The 20,883-nt window shown below is 40.1% G+C and overlaps 1 protein-coding gene across 1 annotated transcript in view; it reads right to left on the reverse strand.

The window, feature by feature from the left end:
* Positions 1-13,853: 13,853 nt before the first annotated feature.
* Positions 13,854-20,883, reverse strand: part of RAB31 (RAB31, member RAS oncogene family) — a 60,925-nt gene continuing 53,895 nt past the window's right edge. The window contains exon 7 of the mRNA XM_057397461.1: positions 13,854-14,217. Within this exon, the coding sequence (XP_057253444.1) occupies positions 14,120-14,217 (98 nt within the window). The 3' untranslated portion in view covers positions 13,854-14,119. The remainder of the gene's footprint in view (positions 14,218-20,883) is intronic.

Genomic DNA, 20,883 nt, shown 5'->3' on the forward strand with positions numbered 1-20,883 from the left:
ATGTGCACCCATTGGCCAGTTATCTTTCAAGTTGTGCACAGTTCCCTGGTGCCCCCTCCCTGTGGGTAACCCAGACCCTTCTGCCCTTCAGCAGGTCCTACCTACAGTATGGGCACTGCAACCCTTTGCATGGCTCTCTGCCTACAACTGTGAATTTTCCTCCCCCGAGCACCAAGCACTAACAGGGAAGTTTAGGAAATCATACCTATTCACCCACTACTTTGGTCCTGTGCCTACCTACATGTTGCAGGCAAAAACTTAAATAAATGTTTCACTGTTAAATTCATAAATAGTTAAATAGTTAAAGGCTTGTAAATATTTTTTGAGCAGGGTTTTTAATAGAGACTTTAATTGTGCAGTCACTGGTTTTATTCCACAGGATTCCTTGCTTCAATTCTGCTTTGCAGTGGAAAACACTCTCAGTGCATTGAGGCATTCTGCTCCTACTCCATCACCCCCAAACTACTTATGTCTTATTTTGCTGTTTGGTTGGGAGTATTTTGCCTTCCTTTCTCCTAATCCACATTGTTCCTGCCTCTGTCTTCCTGCTGGCTAGCATACAGATAGGCTACCAAACTTCCTCTCCTTTCACCTTCAAATCATAGAATCATAGAATAGTTATGGTTAGAAAGGACCTTAAGATCACCTAGTTCCACCCCTCCCGGCCATGGGCAGGGACAGCTCACACTAAACCATGCCACTCAAGACTCCAACCTGGCCTTGAACACCGCCAGGGATGAAACATTCACAGCTTCCGTGGGCAACCCATTCCAGTGCCTCACCGCCCGCAGGGTAAAGAACTTCCTCTGAGCACTGGGCATGACCATTTGTCAGGGCTCCTCTGGTCCTGGTGCTCTGGGTTATCGCCTGGTGCTCATGCACCACAAAGGTAACCCCTCGTGTCCTGCAGCTGGGAGGGGAAGGGCTTTTTTGCCCCCAGGGTAGACCGGCAAGAGTGGGTTTTTTTGCCTCCTTCACAGCCGAGTACATCCCCTTGATGGGGCTCCTTTGGGCTCTTGTGGCCCAAAGGCAGCTGCTTGTGCTCCACACAGGTGGCCCTTGTGCCCCACATCCTGGGGGGGAGGCAGTGTCCAGCACTTCCAGGGTGGCCCAGGGACTTGCTGCTGTCCTGTGTAGCATTGAGCACCACCCCTTGTCAGGCCCATTCTGGCTGGGTTCTTGCACTGCTCTCGCACCACGTCAGCACCGCTCCTGTCCCAGCTTTCCTTTGTTAGACTGCAAAGGATGTTTTTTCAAGCTAAACTGAAGGATGTGTCAGCCTGCTGCTGGCTACGTATGTGCATCGTGTTCATTCTTGTGAGCATCAGCTCTGAAACAGATTGAGGAAAACAATCTAAACTAAACTAAGATAAAATAACTTTATTTATAAATAAATAAAATACTCTCTCCACCTATAACCTTTCTGATTTGTGTCTTTGAAGGTGCTTTTGGTGCTGAAAATCCCTTGGCATTTCAGGTAAATAATGGTCTCATCATTATACAGCTCATTGTGAGTGCAGGGAATGGAGTGGAATCAAATAGAATGGAATAGAACAGAAGAGAATGGAATGACACAGAATAGAACAGCTATGATATGTTATGCATAAAAAAATGAGGCAGGTGGTTTTTCTCCTTCTTTGTCCCTAGTATGAGAAAAAGCAATTTAGTAGAAATAAGCAGCAATTTAACAGAAAACAAGAGCCAGCCACTGCAAACATGGAATGTGATTTTTTTTTTCCTATGCCTGGCCAATCCTTGCATGTTTTCATTCCCTGAGTAAGGCAAATAATAGAAATGAGGAAAATAGGAATATGTAGTGGAACACAGAGTAGTTTCTATTCATTCACCACCCTCCCTCTTTGGGCCAGCACCACAGGCTTCAGAGAGTCCCAACATGGGCATTTAGTGGGTAGTATCTCTTCCACATTGAGACTCATCCTGGTTTTAAAACCTGGCTTAATGTTTAAGAGCTGAAGCACCATGTTAAATACTCTTAGGTCATTCTGTTCTCTTTGTTCCTTGCAGCAATTTTGTTGTCATTTGCAAAGTTGTCAGCAAGGAGTATATGTTTTTTCCAAATCACTGATAAAGACATCAGTGATCTGGAAGCCTTTAAAACCGTTAAATAAGCCATTGGAAGAGAGCAGACACATGCTGATGTAGCTGCTAATTGGTTCACACAGCACTTGATACAGGTAAATGGATTTTGTATAGTACTGGGGCTTTTTTTACAGGACTGTCATGCAGGGCTACACCAAATGACTTAAAGTAATCCATATGTATTAAGTCAATACTTAAGCAACTGCATTTTAGTCTCACTTTGTTGCTTGACTACACCCATTTTCCATTTAAAAAAATATTGATTAACATTACATAAGCTACTACCTATTTGTTTCCTATATTTGCCTTTATTAGTATTTTTTCCAGGGTCTGTGTAATGCTTGTGATTATCTGAACCCATTACGTTTATTCTTTACAGTGTGCCACATTCACTTTTTGCCAGTCATCTGAAATTTCTCCTGTGCACCAATATTTGTTCAGAATCAATACGAATGACTCCAGAAGTATCTCTACCAATATTTGTCATACTCTTGGGAGTATTCAACACTAAAGATTTCAATGTGTTTTGCTTTCACTGACGAACATTCTCACAGAGACACAACGAAAGGGAAAGAATTTCATACCACTTCAGTATTATACCAGAAAAAAAAGCCAGCTTTTCAAAGTAGCTTAGTAAAAACTGTTCTTTCTTATCCAGCAGATAGTCCCCGGGTGAATTCAGTTTCACTTACGTCAAATGCAAAAAATACATCATTGCATTTTGCTCTAGTTAGCTATTCAGAGGCAATACAATTGCGACAGAAACAGTTGAGCCGGATTTTGGCTTATACATCAGTAACAAAACTTCCAATTAAGTTAAATTATTGGATGTTCAATCTTAGGGATGGATAAGCTAAAAAGATCACTCTTTAGGCAACTGTCACATTCTAAGTTCATTTTCCAAGTCTGGCACGTTATCTTCAGCAAATCTTGGGAGGCTTAATCTGGATAACTTTGATGGACGGCAATACAAGGAACTGCATCATTACATTATTAGTAAGTCACATTTTAAATCTGAGAATTATCTTCCTTAAATACAGTCATGCATTTGGGAAAGCTTACGTATTCCAGTGACATCACACCTGGTATTTATTCACGTTTTTATCCCCTTTATATTTATTGAAAAGTGAAGTGAGGTTTTAAATCTTATGTTTGTCTCTTAGAGAGTGGATAGAGGTTTCCGAATGACTCATTTGGGCCACTGACTCAATTTTAACAAACTTCAGTAACAGCTCATTACAAAAGACTTAGACAGGATGGGAGGGCTTCTGACCACATTATGATTGACCCAACTTCCAATTGTTTCAGCCTGAATATGCTGGATGAATTCATCCTTACATGCAAGCAGAAGTTATTCACTGATGGGAAGACCATAGCAATGTCTATCGATTACCTGACTACTTTTCTAGAAACTAGAACTGCAGAGTTTGCCCAAGATGAGCTCAAACAGGCTTGCGCATTTACAGGTTTTACTGTTACATTTTCCTTTGTGTGAGTTGAGTAGCTAATTAAATGCAATGCTTCCCTTCATTGTGTCATCAGCACATACCAGATGACATCACAGGGGAATGAAATATTTGCAGTTGCCTCCCAGGAAAACTTAGAAACGCACAAAGCCACCCATGAAGTCTCTGTATGAGACAATACAGAGGCCAGTCCTGATGGAAGCGATGGAGTTGCCATGGAGGCCCACCAGAGGAGGTAATTCAACGTACGCCAAGGCAAGCTCAGGCCTCAAGGTCTCAAAGGCATGACTGAAAATTGCCAGTATTAAGTAGTCTCAAAGAAGGATGGCGTAGAAGAATATGTCTTCTCCGGCCTCTGTCCAGAGAGGATGGATACATAAATTGGAGGCATTTACCTTGGTGTGAGAAGGATAACAATTTACAGTCAGTCGCAATCAGTAAAAATCTCCCTCTCCACAGACCAGCTCTGAGTACAAAGGGCATATGTAAATGACAACTATGATGTTAATGGCTCTGTTTAAGATTGCAGATGACTGCAAAATTTGATAAGAGAATTTTTCCAGCATGTCATTATGCACTTTTTATGACATGGTTGTGTATAAAATCAGATAGACCATCTAGGTTGAAACACAGCTTCCCTATATTTCCAGCATGATCTGAACATACCAAAAGAAAATCACAGGTTCCTGAACTCTAATTTCCTGCCTTAGCTGCCTGGCTTAAAATATACATTGGAATTACCTAGCACTCAGATTTTGTTATGGCTTGGAGCTCCCACTAAATGGAAGGAAAAATTCCAATGCTGGTTGAAAATGACAGGGATTATGTCTTTCCTCAATCATCTTAGGGGAATGAGGCCTTCTGATGGGAATTCTGGCACCATGTCACAAGAAAAAGCTAGCTTTCTTAAGAAGCAGACCTGTCAGAAGGCAGCCTCAATGACTTCAGTCTCTCCTGCACTACCAGAGACATGGACTGAGTCATCTTGCCAAATAACTAAGTAACTGCTTTCTCAGAGCTTTGAAACCCATAGCCCCCAGACATCCTCACCTTGCTGTCACTGATGTGATGTGAAACAGGCTTCTCAGGCGAAGGCTCTCCTTCTAATCTGGTAGTTGCTTCAGGCCCTGTAATTTTTTTAACTGTGTCCGTCATACAAGGAAGGGTGCAGTTTTCTGCCATGGTATGCATCTTTCACTGGTGCGTGATTCGCACCGAAATGAGGTGAGGTGTCTGACACTGATGACTTGGTGACTCAGGTCTTGTGGATTTTTTAAGACATCAGTTTCCTCCTGGGAAAAATAAAATTAAAATCCCTCCATTTTATGTTTCAGTGATGGATGTTGTGTTATTGTAAAGCCTTTATACTCCCAGCAGCAAGTACTTAAGTACATACTACACACTGCGGTAAAATCAGTCAATGCAAAGCTACTTGGATACATTTATCTCTACCTCATCCTTTCTTCCGTAGGCTTCTCGGGAACAATTTGCCCCTTTTGTGCACAATCATTCCAAGACATCGTTCAGCCAGAATCAAGCTTCATGAAAAGCTAAACCATGCAGGCAGGGTGGTTGTGTATGTGCACTGGAATGTATTAGCGAGAGCCCTTTGTCCAGGGCTCCAACTCAGTAACTGGTGTGTCATAGACTACATCAATGGCCATCATATTTTATTCAGTGGACTTTGTACTATGTAAATTCAGGCATACCCACAGATAAAAATACGGTATCCTTTTTTACAGGTGGAGTCTAGGCACCTGATGCACTCTTAATCTTGTGTTTGTTTATGCTTACTTATTACTTAGGGTTTTCAAGTAACTATGGTGTTGACGTGCTGTGCTATGAAATGCATGTATGTGCACTCTTTGACCATTTATAACGTGGTGTCCTTTTTACACCACATTCAAATTTCCTATTTCACGCATCACTTTTGTTCCTTCTCTATCGCCTTGATGGGGCTGTAACCCACCATGAAGAGTACCTGCCAGGGTAGGACATCATCATTTTGTTTGTCCCAAACCTTATTTTCCTTTTTCAGAATTTTGGAATCAATGTATCATTCTGGCTTTTTTTCTCATTTCAAGAAACCTATTTCCCCTCCAGAAATTCACCTCCTAAAACCATGAAAAATAAACAAACAAACCAGGCTGTGGTGAAAATAAAAAGGGCAAAAAGCATTTTCTTTTCTGGTAGCTCAGTCGTGAAAAGAGTTTTATCTGTTGAGAGCCCTTTCCTAGATCATTACGAGCTCGTATTTCCAGCATATCTCAAAAGCCTCCTTTGTAGTCAAAACTGCCAAGAAACTGAGTCACCTCCATTAGAAACGTCAGCAGCAAATAAGACTTCCGTCCCTCCTTACTGAGACTATGGGAGAACCATTTAAGTGCTAAAGAAGCCGTGGGAGGAGAGCTGGTTAGGTGCCAGCAGGCGGTTCAGGTTGCCACCTTGAAAGCAAATTTTCCCTGAGAACGAGGAATGACCTACAGAGTGAGGTATAACTTGGAGGACAAGTGGTACTTCTAAAGGGAATGGTGCCAGGAAAGCTGTTTAATTCTCATTTGGCTTCCTGATGGTCTCAAGAAATAGCACAGAAAATTTAAGTCTTTATTCTGAACATCATTTCTAAGGACTCTTTATTAGATTCCTACTGCACATTTTATGCTTTTCTGGTAAATATCTACAGTGCAAAATTGTCCCATGTGATGAGTGATGAACACTGACAATAACTCGGATATTGGTAGTGATCCTAGGTTTGCTGATGACTTGAGTTTTTGCAGAGCTAGAATATTGGCAGTGTTTTGAAATGCACTTATGTCATCCAGGTTGCATCCACTCTCTTTCTTGCTAAACCTCTGTGAAAACTCCTGATATAAACTTGTCAGCAAAGCAGCCAGATTCTTTTGAAGATGACAAGAAGCAGGGATTTCTTTTATAAGGTGCTTAACCTACCTTTCAACCCTATTAAACAAGCAAAGAAAATCTGTTACTATCCTCTTACTCATTTTTTATTTAAGGCAGTAACAGCAGTGCTATCGCTTGTGCCCCAAGTCATGTTATATTGACAAAGAGGAAGGAACGCTATGTTCATTTTCCTCAGGGGCATCTCTTAGACATGTATGCTGACTTCCTTATTGATTGGTACTGGTCAATATGTAATCAGAAGCATAGGGATTGTCTCTCTCTTAGTCTGTAACAGATCATTTCCCCAGAGTACTCTACTTGCTATAGGAGAACAGGGATTTAGTTGTTAGGTATTTATTTTTGGTTTTAAACATGCATTTTACTGTCATGGAGGGAGAAGGAATGGCTCTGACTTAGTAAAATAAATGTTCATTAAATGGACTTCGGGAGAAATGCATCTTTGTTTTCTAAAATTCCCAGAGTGTGACAATCAGAAAGGCTGAGTGTTTCATCACGAGTAAGGTGTGTCTCAAACGCCTTTTGATAGATGACGGGAAAGATAAAGCTCGGGCTCTCAGGGAGGTTTTGAGAAAACAAGGTAAATACTGTTCAAAGAAAGCTGCCTTTTTTTTTTTTTTTTCTCTTTAAGAAAAAAAAAACAAAAAACACCAAACTTCTGGGAGTTTCAGGGATAAAAATTATTTCCGGCTGGAGTAATTTAATAGCCAGAAAAAAGAAATCCTTTCCAAGCTGATAAATGTTTAATACTTAACCAGAAACCTCAACATTCTCTTCCTTGCGCTAGGCTTTTCTGCACTGAATAAGAACATCTTATTAAAAACTTGTTAATTGGTGTGATACTAAATACAAGTTAGTACAGGTCTCTTACACTTCAAGTTCTGACAGTGTCCTATCTTCAAGTTTTCACAACTGTGTTGCTAAACAACTCCAGTAACAGCTCTACACCGTGTCTATTCAAAACACAGTGGTTATGAACGCTAGTATCATGAGCCTGTCCTCATATTCCTACAGAATACACAGCAGTGGTAAGTGATAATGCAAACTAATGTGCATCAAGTCCCATTTGGTAGTATCAGAAATAGTCATTTTGCAGTAAGGACTCTTCTTAATTGAAAGAGAAGAAACCCGTCTGAAATGCATTTTTCATAGATAAAAAAATCTCCATTGTGCTATTACTTATTCCTTCTCATCTTAACCTGCTAAATGCAGTCAAGCATTGATTTTACAGTTTCTAGTGAAAAGTCTTACTTTTGGACAGTGAGAGAGCATTTCTAGCAAACAAAAAATAGATGCAATCAAAAGTGAGCCTTCGTTTTGATCAAGAACCCCATTGTACATGAATGTATCCTATCACTGACGCCAAGTCCTCAGGGAGTAACCAATTAACAGAGGCATTTGTACAAATACTTTTAGCCAATCTGTCCTCCCATGAGTGTTTTAATGCTTTTAAGAAAATTGCTCTGTAGCCTTGCATGAAACAACATCGAGAAGAAAAAAAATAATAATCCTTCATCTTACTGTTTTCCTTTCAGGCAAGGGAGGGATTTCACAAACCTGGTAGTAGCCTGAACACTTTTGCAGATTAGCTGAGGGGGTGGAGGTATGAAGTGGATAGATGATTTCATCAACCTTGCTGTCCTGATTTCAGAACGGTGCTCTGGCAATCACAGCAGGATCTGCTCTTTGCAGAAAGGCTGAAGCCACAGTCGTGATGGTTTTGAAGGCCAAAATGTCAAATACCTTTCCATAAGTAGCCTGAGACACAAACCTCTATCTTTAGAAGGAAAGCAGAGGAGGTTTATTTTCCAGCCAATTGTACAGCTCCCCTCTCATTGCTAAATTAACTCTGAACTAACCTAAAGCACTACAAGAACATGCTTCCAAGCCATGTAAAACATCCCATTGACAATGCAAGGACTGATCCATCAAGGGGCACAAATCTTTCCACACTGAAGGGAAAAACAGTACTCACTTCTGATTTTCCAATACACTGGTCATAGTTAAAAGGGGCTTACTTATGCTTTCCTTAAATTAAGTACATCACCTTTTACAGTTTACAGTTATGTACCTGGGATCATTGTTGTTTATGCATAGCTGGAGATATGATACGTAATTTTTTCAATGTCATTATGAATACTTTAAAGCAGGGAACAGTATCTTCAGGGAGTTACTAAACTCACAACCTATGTAATCCCTTTTAAAGTGATGGTTTCTCCTTACATAGAGCAATGATGTTCTGTTATTTGAGTTACTGTGCTTCTTGTGTACTGGTGTGCATTGAATTTATCACAGTGGTAGAAAAGCTTTGCTCTGAAAACCTGGTTTTCCTTAAAAAAACAAACCAAACCAAATAAAACAACACCCCCCCCAAAAAAAACAAACAAAAACCAAGCCAAACAAAAACCAAGCCCCAACCCTTTATTCATAGTTCTTGTAGCTGTGATAACTACTTTGAAAATATGAGCCTGACAGTCAAAAAACTGGTGAGTGAAAAGACCTCTTGAAACAATAGCACTAAGAGGTATGAAATACTGCATACTTCTTAAGGGAGTGTTAATTCTTAATTCGTAACTCCTAAACACAAGTTTAAGGGACATAAAGTAGGGGAAAAAAATTAAATGTACCACCAAAATAAAAGCATACTGTCATGGCTTAGCCCCAGCTGCCAGCTAAACCCCACACAGCCACACTTTGCCCCAGTGGAATAAGGGAGAGAATCAGAAAGGAGAAAGTGAGAAAAAGATTGAGATAAAGACAGTTTAACAGGTAAAGCAAAAGCCATGTATGCAAGCAAAGCAAACCGAGGAATTCATTCACTACTTCCCATGGTCAGGCAGGTGTTCAGCCGTCTCCCGGAAAGCAAGGCTCCATCGCACATAAAATTACAACATCACAACATCACTTTGAACGTCCCCCTGCTTCCTTCTTCCCCCGGCTTTACATGCTGAGCACAGTATCATAAAGTGTAGAACATCCCTTTGGTCATTTGGGCTCAGCTGTCCCATCTGTGTCACCTCCCAGCTTCTTGTGCACCCCCAGCCTACTCTCTGCTGGGGTGGTGTGAGCAGCAGAAAAGGCCTTGGCTCTGTGTAAGCACTGCTCAGCAACAACAAAAACATCCCTGTGTTATCATCACTGTTTCCAGCACAAACCCAAAACATAGCCCTATACTAGCTACTATGAAGAAATTTAACCCTATCCCAGCCAAAACCAGCACGCATACAGAAGAGTGTATACAAGCCATACTAGTCATGGTTGCTATTCAAAGCAAGCGGTAACAGTAAACTCACTTTCTACTGACAGCTGCTATTTTAACTTCCCAAGCTGATACTGCCACTCAGGCACCTCTCTTCTAATGGATAAATCAAACAACTTAGCAAAGGGATTTTCAGATAATCTCTTTCTGGTTTATGAAAGTTCACCTGCACTGCAAGATCCCCCAGGAATGCGCTGAGTTTCTGCTAAAAAGCCAGCCACACACACTTCAAGTAGCATTTAAATCCCACAGACTGCAGACAGCCATTTTCCAAAAACAAATTATATGAAAAATGGGACCTATTTTGTTCTGCTTTATTGAAACCAGAGCCATCCCAGAATCAGAGGTATTTAAAACATTTATTAGCATTAATCATTGGAGGTTAAATAAAACACAAAGCCCCTATATTTTAGGGCAAAAAATATTATTAGGTATGATACAATTCATATGTAAAACAGAAGGTAAAAACAGATTGCAGCATCCCATACATGAAGCGATTGGGTCCAGCCCAGTCAAAGCCCTTATATAAACAAAACAGAGGAAGAGTACTTAGCAGGTGATTTTAAACTGACTCTGGCTTAAAAAATTAATGGTAGCATAGTAAAACATATCATCACTGTACTGAAAAAGTCTGATTATAGTCAGAATGCTTGCATATCTACTACACACTTATTACCACATGCCGTGAAGCATTAGTGAAGACGAGGGGTGACAGGAAACTTTTCTAGGTATAGATACAGCCCCATGTTACATTATAGCACTTTAGAGAGACCTGCTGTACCATGAACAAAAATAATCAATTCTTTTTCCCTTTTGATTTTTCTTAATGGGGTGTCACTTTATTACTTGAGTCCCAATTCTTGAAAAATAATGGCTTCTTTTTGGATGTCTCAGTCTGCAAGACAAAGTTTTTCTGTAATATGCCATTTTCGTGCATAAGAATGGCAAGTCAACAACTCTACCTATGTGCATCTCCATCTTCTTGCTACCTTCGATCTGCCGCTTTAAGTTCATAAAAGTGAAATGATCATTAACAAAAAAATGTACTTACAGAATACAATGTGCAGTATATGACAACCAGACATAGTGAAAAAAACACTACATGTCAGCATAACAATATAAACCTGTACTTATATACAGACACGTATATGCAGAGCATATATGAAAACTAGTTCCTTCGTAATCTTGTTTTTAAACTAGTTCACGACGAGCCAGAAAAGCAAGTCACCCACAACTGGACAGTCACAGTCTTGAGTCATGGTGCAAACAGGCTCCACCAAACACCCTTGGTGCTGCAGCCCGTGCCTCAGTCCTGCTGCCAGTTCTCTAAAAGAAAACCAATCTTGGACAAATCCAGCACGAGCTGGCCAACCTAGAACTGCAGTGTTATTATTATTAGTGCTCCTGTACAGTAATATAGGTTTTTTTTTCACGAGACATTAACTACCAAAAGGAATTCCAGTTGCTGCTGCAAGTTTTGACTCCAAGTCTAGGGTTTTCTTGTATGTCATTCTGGCCATTTATGAAGAGTACTGGTACTTTCCAAACAACACAGGCAACAAAAGGAAGTAAAAATCATCAATTTGACATTTGAAAATCATGATTTTTTAAACAAATTGTCCCCCCATTTGAAGAGGCATGTTAAAGCTGCAGAGGCAACATCATCGTCAAAGCTGAGCCCTGTCTTCAAAGAAAATATGAGCTGTTCTGCACAGCTCAATGGCCTATTATTTTTTCACTTGTGACTTCAGAGTTCTCTGCTGAAGCTCACCATAATCCAAATCTCAAGAATTTACACAATCAGAACCCTTACCCATTTAAGTCTTTTCCTTGACTAAAAGCAGAGTAAGGCGATTTAGATTTGGCCAACCACATTCAGAAATATCTTTGTGCCTACTTAGCCAGCATTTGAATTTTAAAATCTGCCAGAGATCCATTGCAAGAACCTTCAATTTTAACCTGTCTTAAAATATAACTCGTAAACCTGTTTGGATTCACACACATCTCAACGGCAGCTGTGAGAGCTGGTTGTTCAGCACAATATCCCATACAGATCAGCATCAATTGCCAGTCCCAGCATAAGTTAGAGTACACAAGGTACTTGCAGAATTGTCTTACAAAGCTTTCAGACATCTCAAGCAGGGTTTAATGAGTTTTGAGATGTCACATTAAAAAGAAAAGAAAGACTAAGCCACGAAGATTTATGAAAGCTTAAAAATGAGTTATGCAGAACTACTATAGGCTGAACTCAAATTTATGACACCTTTAAAAATGGGATTTGAGCTCACCTTGTTTTCTCAGTACCAGGTCTAGCCTTTTACTGGGTTTTATTTAGGAAGAACCAGATCTCTTGCAGCACTGGGTCACAGATCCCATAAACTGTATGATTCTGTGATGTTGATAAGCTTGATATTTCTTTAGGGCTGAAGCCAGGTTAAATTCTTCCTCCACATCCAGGTGAAAGTCCAGGCACCCCTGGGAGACCTGCTTATACTAAGATGGGATAAAATGTTCCCTAAAGGAGCTGTCTCCTTCCCCAGCTACCAACAGTGATGATTGCTGAATTTTCACTTGCATAACTCCGGATTATCTGTGAAATAGCTGCTGCAATGAAGCAGCACCACGGGTCATTTATCATCACAGGTGACAGCTGAAAGCTTACCTGAAATACCCTTTCTCATGGCAGCTGAGTCTGTGTGTTATCCTATTTTCAAGTACAAGTGCTTTCAGGAGTCCAAAACATAGAAGAAATGGATTATATGTAAGAAAACCATGCAGTTTAGATTCTTAGATAAAATCAAGTTGGACATTTCCCACCTAGAACTGCTTCAAGCCCTCTAAAGACAAAGAAACATTCCCGCTGATTTCATCTGGCTCTCCTTCAAGTCCTAATAATTAGTGCCATTTTATCAAAGCAATCTCACAACCAAGCAATAAGCTCTGGTTTTATGTATAAACACAGAAAACCAGCTCTAGCCTGCCTGTTCGTGATTTATTGTGGAAAGTTGTTTTTCCCTTTTGTTTGCTTTTTGTAAGCTCCCCAACAGAAGTACAGGGAGGTTAATTTTCCTCCTGAGAGAACAAATGAATGTTGTGGAATGCAGGCTAGACTGTGGTTTTGTAGCCTGCATTTCTTACCCTAGTTCTGATTTCCAATGAAATTAAAGATAAATTTGGATTTTATCATCTCAGTCACACATGTGCATAAAAGATGGAAGCAGAGAACACATACGGTTTTACATTATTTCTGGTTCATAACCACCTATTGGATTTTGTTTTTCAATACTGCATTTTAAAGTGCATCAACACAGCGGATCTTCCATAGCACATCCCCATCCAAGTGAAGAGCCTACTCCAAAAATTCACAGAATTGCATTTGTAAAGAAACATCTTGGTTTGTTTTATTAGATTCCAGCCTTTGACTCCAAATTATATTGTGCTCTCTTAAGCTGTTTTTGTACAGAAATATTCTTCCAACATGAAGACTGCTTGGAGTGCAGCAGGGAGTCTCCTCGCGAGGAGCGAGGCACTGTGGCACCCTCTGTTAGAAACCAAGGATGTGGCGTCTTTGAGCAGAGGTAACTTCAGTCTGGGTCACAGATGTGGAGGAAACCTGGTACGCAGTGGAGATTAAGCTGGTGTTTAAGAAAGCCCATGCCCTAGAAAGGGAATCACTTCAGGCAAAGCACAGTGGCTGCATCTGGAGTAGACTGGAACTGCATGGGGTCCAGCAGTCTCTTTCATGACAATTCCTTCTTCCACATACACAGCACCTCCTGACACAGGTTAACGTCTAGCCTGTAAAAACTGCACTTGCTCATCCTTTGGATCCATTTTTGCTCTACTTAGCAAATTCAGTCAATTTCTTCCTGATGTTTACTGAAAGTACATGATGAAGCTACAGATTTAAAAAAACACTGAAGCAAAGTCCAGCTAGAAGGATGGCAGAGCAACTGTAAGCCAAAATTCAGGGCTTATAGGGTTTTTTTTCACCCTATTATTACAAAGAAAACTCTAAAAACATGCGAAGTCCACTTTGCAATGTAAGAAGATAAGTTTTTGCAGCAAATCTAAATTTTAGATATAAAAGGATCTTTTTATTAAAAAAAAAAAAGTCAGTGGTTTGAACAGAGCATCAGAGTACTTTGACACTGTAATTTTGACAGGATATTAGAGAGGATTTTCCAACTAGGTTTTGCAAAATCCCTTTGAAGTAAAGCTTTCTGCTTCTGGGACTCGCGTTACTGCTCATGGGAAGTATTGGAATTACTGCTTTCAAGATAAGGAGCCACGTCAGTGAGATCACAAAGTCCCTTCTCAGTGAGAAAAGCAAATGGTGCTGTTTTTCAAGTAAATCTAAAGAGATCAGGTTGGGTCAGCAGCACCGCCTACCCGTCTGTGAAGTCTGCTTTCCAAGTTTGATGGCTCCATTGTTACCATTTTCATGAGGATCTAAGGGTGGAATCTGCCGACCTGAAACAGAAGAGGCAATGAATTCAATTTTCCTCATGTAGTAAACAACACATGCAGCAGCAGAATGATTTAGTTTGCATAAGAATCCCATCTGTCAAACTTCACCAGAAGACAGCAGTCTCCTGTGTACCTTGAATATTTTCTCTTGCATCCTGCTTATGAAAAGATTTTTACATTTAAAAACATGTATGAAATATGTCTATTGAGAATGCATGAAATATATTGAAATTATGTTGTCCGTGTATTTAAAAATACAGTTATCTTACAACTAAGAAAAATTCCCGGCTTTCTCCTAATTGCATCTAAGTGTGAATGGTGCTAGTTTAACAAGATCTTGCCTGCCCTAAATCCGCCTGGCATTTAGTCCTTGTACACAAGTTTTACAAAGCGCAGCAACTAAACGCATGCTGCCTATATCTGAAAAATGAACCTGTTCTCCTGACTGAATCCCTCCCTCCTTTGAGGGGTACCCATGCCTTTCCAGTTGACAGCTTTGATTACTTACCACCCCCTTCCCCACAAACTCTCCTGACTTTTTAATCATCTTATGGGGCAATTATTTTAAATGTTTTAAAGAATTTCAGCCATCACAGCAGAGCTAGAGATATCTCCCTGGGGCAGAAGGCACTGGTCCAACTCCCTCCTCTGTGTGCCCTTCTAGAACTGCTGCATCTTCGTCTAACTGGCTTCCTACTCATGGACAACATACAATGTGTTTGGTAATTAGAATCATAAATGGGAAAGAAGATCCTCCCAGGTCCAATCTATCTTCTGTCTCTGGTGTGGGCCTGGCTTTTCCATTACACCCATTGCGTGATGTCTCCATCAGTATTTTGGAGTCATGGTAACATACTTCTCATTACCTTGTAGATTTCCTGATTTTTTTTTTCTGAAGTTTAATCTACTTCCTATGAATTATTCCTGGTTTTACTATTATGCATGTTAAATAACAAGAAGTGGAATATTTAACATTTGCTTGTTACACGCCACTTTCAGGGAGCATAACGATCCTGTAAACAGCTCATCATTATCCAGGTGGATTTTACAGTTTAGGTTTCCACATCCTTTGCTGCTTTTATTCACAGCTCTCTTTTGGCAAATGTTCCATGAATTACGTATCTGTTGAAGCCTGAGTCCTACAAATTACCTGGGGGAGCAGTTGTGGGAGGGTGAGTTTAAAGCATTCAGGTAAAATCCAAACCCAGTGAATCAAACCACAAAATTTCATCTGTAAAACTTGTCCTTAAATTACCTTTAGTCAAGCCCATCGAAATTTCACCTCTCTCAGTCAGTCTGAACAGGTATGTTATACAACAAACAAAAGCGTGCCTTCTGAAGCAGATAATCTTGGCTGTTTGTACAAACTGAATGAGAGGGGGAAAATTCCTCACATTACTAAGCTAAAGATAGTGTATTTGGTCCAACAGAGTGAGAAATGGGTATCTTGAGGGCTGAAGCACACATAAGCACTGGCACTGCAATGCTGCACCCTATTCAGGTCACTAAAATATCACCTTCACACCTCGCTTACATTGTTTGGACTTCACCACCTTACTTTTGTTTGGAAGTGCCCTTCAAAATGAAATTTAAAGCAGAATGAGTGGTTATAGACACAGCTGTTACATGCATTAGTTCTGCTGGCTTTGTTTGGAGACTAAAGAGAATCCACTAATTATTAAAACTGCAGAGAATAAGAAGAATGTTCCAAGAAGGTCACACTGTTGTCGTAGAGACCTGCGGGGAACTTCTGCATCAGGTACCTACTCTTTCCAAAATGCTTTCAACTCAATCCCAGCTACAATAAAACCCCATCATCCGACCCAGAGCACAGTGTAGCCAAAAAATTGGAATCTGCAGGCACAGTTTCCATAACATACCATTAAGCAAATTGCTCTCTAAACACTTGGTTCTTCTAACAGCAAGTTTAGAAGAGGAGAGCTTTAACATGCTAACTAGCTTAAGCCCGCATTAAACAACTATATTGCCTCTATTTGTTTTTCATTCAGTGTTTCATATTTCTCATGAGTTTCAACTCTTTTCTACAGTACTCTTGATGTGTATGCAAAGAAACACGCTAACTTATCTTCAGAACAAAATCATTCCAGGCTTCAAGGTCAACGAGCACTTTGTCTAGTTCAGACCAGGACACAATATATACCAGTAAGAATCACTTTGACGTATTTCATTTCTCAAAACAATAAAACCACAGAGATAACAACTACAAATAATAAAGAGAAAAAAAAATCTCTAGACATAATATTTGCTGATTAGTTATTCTGGCCTTTGAACTTCAGTGCTATTTGTCATTAACTAGCCCTGTTTCTGTTGTTTGGACACCCCTTGAATTCAATACAAGGAAATAAACATTTAAACAGTCAAAACTTTTTTCAAGTTTAAGACTATCTTTTTTAGTAGCTGAGTTTTTTCTCATTTATGATTTCTTTTGTTACCAGATTTATTAAACCCTTAAGTCATCGTAGTTTTAGTAACAAGACTTATCCCTGCCCAAGCAGCTTTTACCACCTGATGTGCAGTTGACAGGAGTAACTCTCTTGGAGTGTAAATTCAGTCTAACACCTGAGAACCAGCTCCATAGCAAATGATACAGTGATTTTCACCAAGGGTCAGGGGAAGCGAATAACAGTAATCAGTCAGAAACCTGTCTGATTGTGTCTCCCTGGGCCTCCTTGACAGCAAGACGCTGTAACACAGAAAGCTTTACGCAGCAGCAGAACACTGAAGGTGAGTAGTGAAATGCTGAGCCTGCACCTACACTTCCTTCTTCTAAACCAGCTCAATCAGTATTGCTACCTAAACGTGCCGTGATCATCTGATCTTGTCATTCAGGTCTTGATAAATATAGCATCAATATTGCTGACACCAACTCAAATACAGCTGGCACCGAGTCAGGATCAACAGAGGTCATAAACTTAATTAATTTTAGAAGGTATATAAACATTTAAAGTGTGTATCTCACTGGCATACATGGTTCCAGACCAATAAACAAATGCCCCTGTGTTAGATAACCTACAGCATGGTTATTAATAATTAATCAGTATTATTAAATAATATTAAATATTAATATTGTTAATAATCAGCATGTTATTTCTTTCATGCAGTTGATGTCAGAAAGGAGCAGTAGTGCTCTGACATCCAGCCCTGCAATTCCCCTACTGAAGGAATAAAAAGATTAAGGCAATTCTTCAAACTGAAAACTGCTCTGTTAAGATAGAGTCAGCTCAAAAGGTGCATGGGCGATTGAACTCATCTGTTGCTTAACTTGAATATGACAAACTAGACCACAAATAGAGTCTTTTCTCCATTTGGCAGAGCAGGACAGAACAGAACTAGCCAGCTTCTCAAAGGCCACCAACAGCACGTTTTAAGATTCCAGATTAAACAGCCAATCACACAGAGAAAACCAGATCTGCATACATTTACTTAAGAACTCTGCAGGTGAACTGGTTAAATAAGGAACTTAAGGATATACTATTATTGAGACAGCATAAAAGTCCCATATGGTTCCCAATTCTGGTATTTCTATGGAGGAAGACCAGCTGACTGCAATTTAAAAATTAGATTTTGCCCTTGTATTTATATCTGATCATATATTTGGGGTTCATTTTGCTAATGTTCGGACCATGCTTCACAGATTTCACGCAACAAAACTGTTTGTAACCATGCACCTCTACACATTTGTGCAGAGGCGTTGGTATCCTCCATGATCTCACTGTAGTAAACACACGATGGTGTGTAAAACAAGGGTCACAAGAGACTGCCCAAATACAGAGTTACAGAAACTGTCATTGTTCTGAAGTGAACCCTCCAGGTTAACAGGTGGGAAGCACTAAATTGATCTCATCTCCTCCTTTCTGGCATGTTTGAATTTGGTTGAGGCAGTCCAGCATGAAGGTCAAGGTCCTCTCCAAAGCCTGGTAGAATTCCAACTCCTTCTACTGAATGTGAGATTTGCTGATGTAAAGAGATTAATCAGCACTCTGGGAGTTGCAGTTCTGAGGGTGCCAAAGGCAAAGAGATTGGGAAATGGGAGGGTGGGACAAGAGATAAGCAAAATGGGAAGGAATTAAAATGAAAACTGGAGCAGGGAAGCCAGAGAGATGCAAGGACTGGGTGACAGCTCTGTGAGCAGAGTTGAAGAAAGGCAGATGGGGATTGCTTTGCTGCAGCTGGAAGCAGGATGCATCATCACAGTAACAAAATCTGCAATTTGTTCCTTTTTGAATGTGACGCTCCAGTTACAAGCTGTGGCATCCATTACCTCAGAAAAATTAGGCTTGGTGTTGAGCTTTTTGCTTTAGGTTTAGGGTTTGTTTGTTTGCTTGTTTGTTGCTTTGTGGGTTGTTTTTCTTTAACATGAAACTACTTTCATCATTGACCTGTACAAGACTGCATGAAAGGCTGGGAACAGTCTGAAAGCTGAGCATAAGGGACAAAACCCACCACTGGTTACCATGCTGACAAAGGGACAGACACAACAATGCATTGAACAGATACTCATTTAGGGTGAAAACAGATGTGATGTGATCAACCCAAGGTGGCACACCCAGATAACGAAGTCCAAGTCCAAAAGAAGCACAGTCTTACTGTCTAACACAGCTACAACAATTCTGCCAAGGGTCACAGGCAAGACATCACAGTGCTGCATGGTGGCTTTTTGCTCATTTCCCCCATCTATTCTCTTCCTGAAAATCACATAGAAATTCATTTTTTAGGGCACTGAAGGATGGGGAGATTAGTTCAGGATGTGAGATCCATTTCACTCTGCCCTGGAGCAGCAGCCTGGCAGCTCCTACAGCTTAGGTGAGCTTTTCTCATGGCTCACCTCAGGAAAGGCAGACTTCTTCAAGTAGTTGTACAACAGCTACACAATGGCAGAACCTCCTCCTACAATTGCTAGCTGTATCACAGCAAGGTGAGCCCCTGCAAAGCATTGCTCTCCATAAACCTCATTAATAAAGCACAGCCATTTGTGAAAGCATGGCAGAATGAAGCAGGTACATCTTATCCAACAGTTTTGGCATCTGCATACAAGACTTCCTGCACCTGTAGGATTTAGGACAGACACATCTTAATCTCCCCAAATACTTTTATCCTTCAAAACCACTTTCACCAATATTTCAGAAGTTCCACATGACTCTCACATGGGTTATAAAGCTTGGCCCACTTATCAGTCTCCACTTTCTTTTTCCCCCCCATACTTTTAGTGAAGCAGGATGACAGATGACAGCTGTTTACTTCATGTTGTAAGCTTTCGTGCAAGGTAACACATCTTTACAATAAAGGATATTGCATAACTAAACACAGTTAAGTTGCAATTATTTTCATACTCCTAATAGCATATCTAACAGCATCTCCAAGCAAGAAAATAAAGCAAAAGTGTAGATTGCTGACACTGAAATTCTTGCTAGGGGAAGCAGCAATACAACTAAATTTTGCTTGTTTAATTAAAATCTGCTGGAAAAAGAGAGACCTTTTAAATCTTACATGCATTAAAGTAAACAAGAGAATTCTTAATTACTTTAATTACTAAGACATGCAACCTTGATTTGATGTCCTGCCTGTAATTAACTTGAGGTTGTTTTGGTTTATTCACTAATTTATGTTAGAGAGCTCTCCTATGGTTGGAAAGAAATCCAGGACCTCACACATTTGACTTCATAAGTAGTCCAAAGGCCAGCAAGTTTTGCTTCATTCATTAAAATTTGAAAGCAACAGGAGAGCTAACCCTAGAACAGGGAGCATAAACTGTAAAGAATATAATCTCAAACATAAATTAGGGCAATGTTTTTCCATCCTTTCACAGGGTGTTCACAGGTGAACACCCCCTACAGAAATTCAGTTATGACCTTGGGCTGCCTGAAAAATGGTGTGAATTTCTTTGTAACATAAATGTACTTTCTTTTCTTCTTAGACCTCTCCAAAGTAGTTCACAGATAGCAAATCACAGGACAAAAACTACCATACTCATCACTCACAAAGCTTGAAAATTGTCCACCTGCAATCGCGCCCATCCAAATCCATCTAAATCAGCGCAAACAACAACGTCCGCTGGAAAGGATCCCTCCCCATTCCACAGATGGATGCTCCACAAATTCCTTTCTGGTTTGTCCAGAATACAGCTGGTTAAACTCTGAACTCTATAGACTGAATTTGGTTTGAGGTTTGGGTTTTTTTTTTCCTAATCTCCTAGTATTTCTAGGAAACGAGTATTTGGGTTACATTAAATATTCAATATATGAGCTGCTGGCAAAGCATCAGAAAATCAATAGCTTCATACATTTATTAACTGAGCATTTACCACACGAAAGGATATATCCCGAGACAGAAACTCTCTGCTCTAATTAGGAAGCCTCATCTAGGAAGAGCATCTTTGTCTGGATTTTTAATCCTGCCTCTCCTTCTCATAGTACTAGCATCAGTAAGACTGAGCATGCTAACAACTCTTTACACACTTTCCATAGAGCGATTCTGACAATTTCTCTCCTCACTTCCCTCTCACCCTTGACAGAAGATGCTGAAATGCTTCAATTGTGCCCCTTTTGGTAGAACAACTATCTCCAACATATTCCAGACTTCAGAAATATAATAAATGCCCATCATCTACTTCTTTTTGCTTAAGCACAAGCATATCTCACATTTCACTTG

The sequence above is a fragment of the Pezoporus wallicus genome, unplaced genomic scaffold (assembly GCF_028554395.1).
Source record: "Pezoporus wallicus isolate ANWC-B61680 ecotype Strahan unplaced genomic scaffold, APGP_CSIRO_Pwel_v1 contig_227, whole genome shotgun sequence".
NCBI classification, from domain to species: Eukaryota; Metazoa; Chordata; class Aves; order Psittaciformes; family Psittacidae; genus Pezoporus; species Pezoporus wallicus.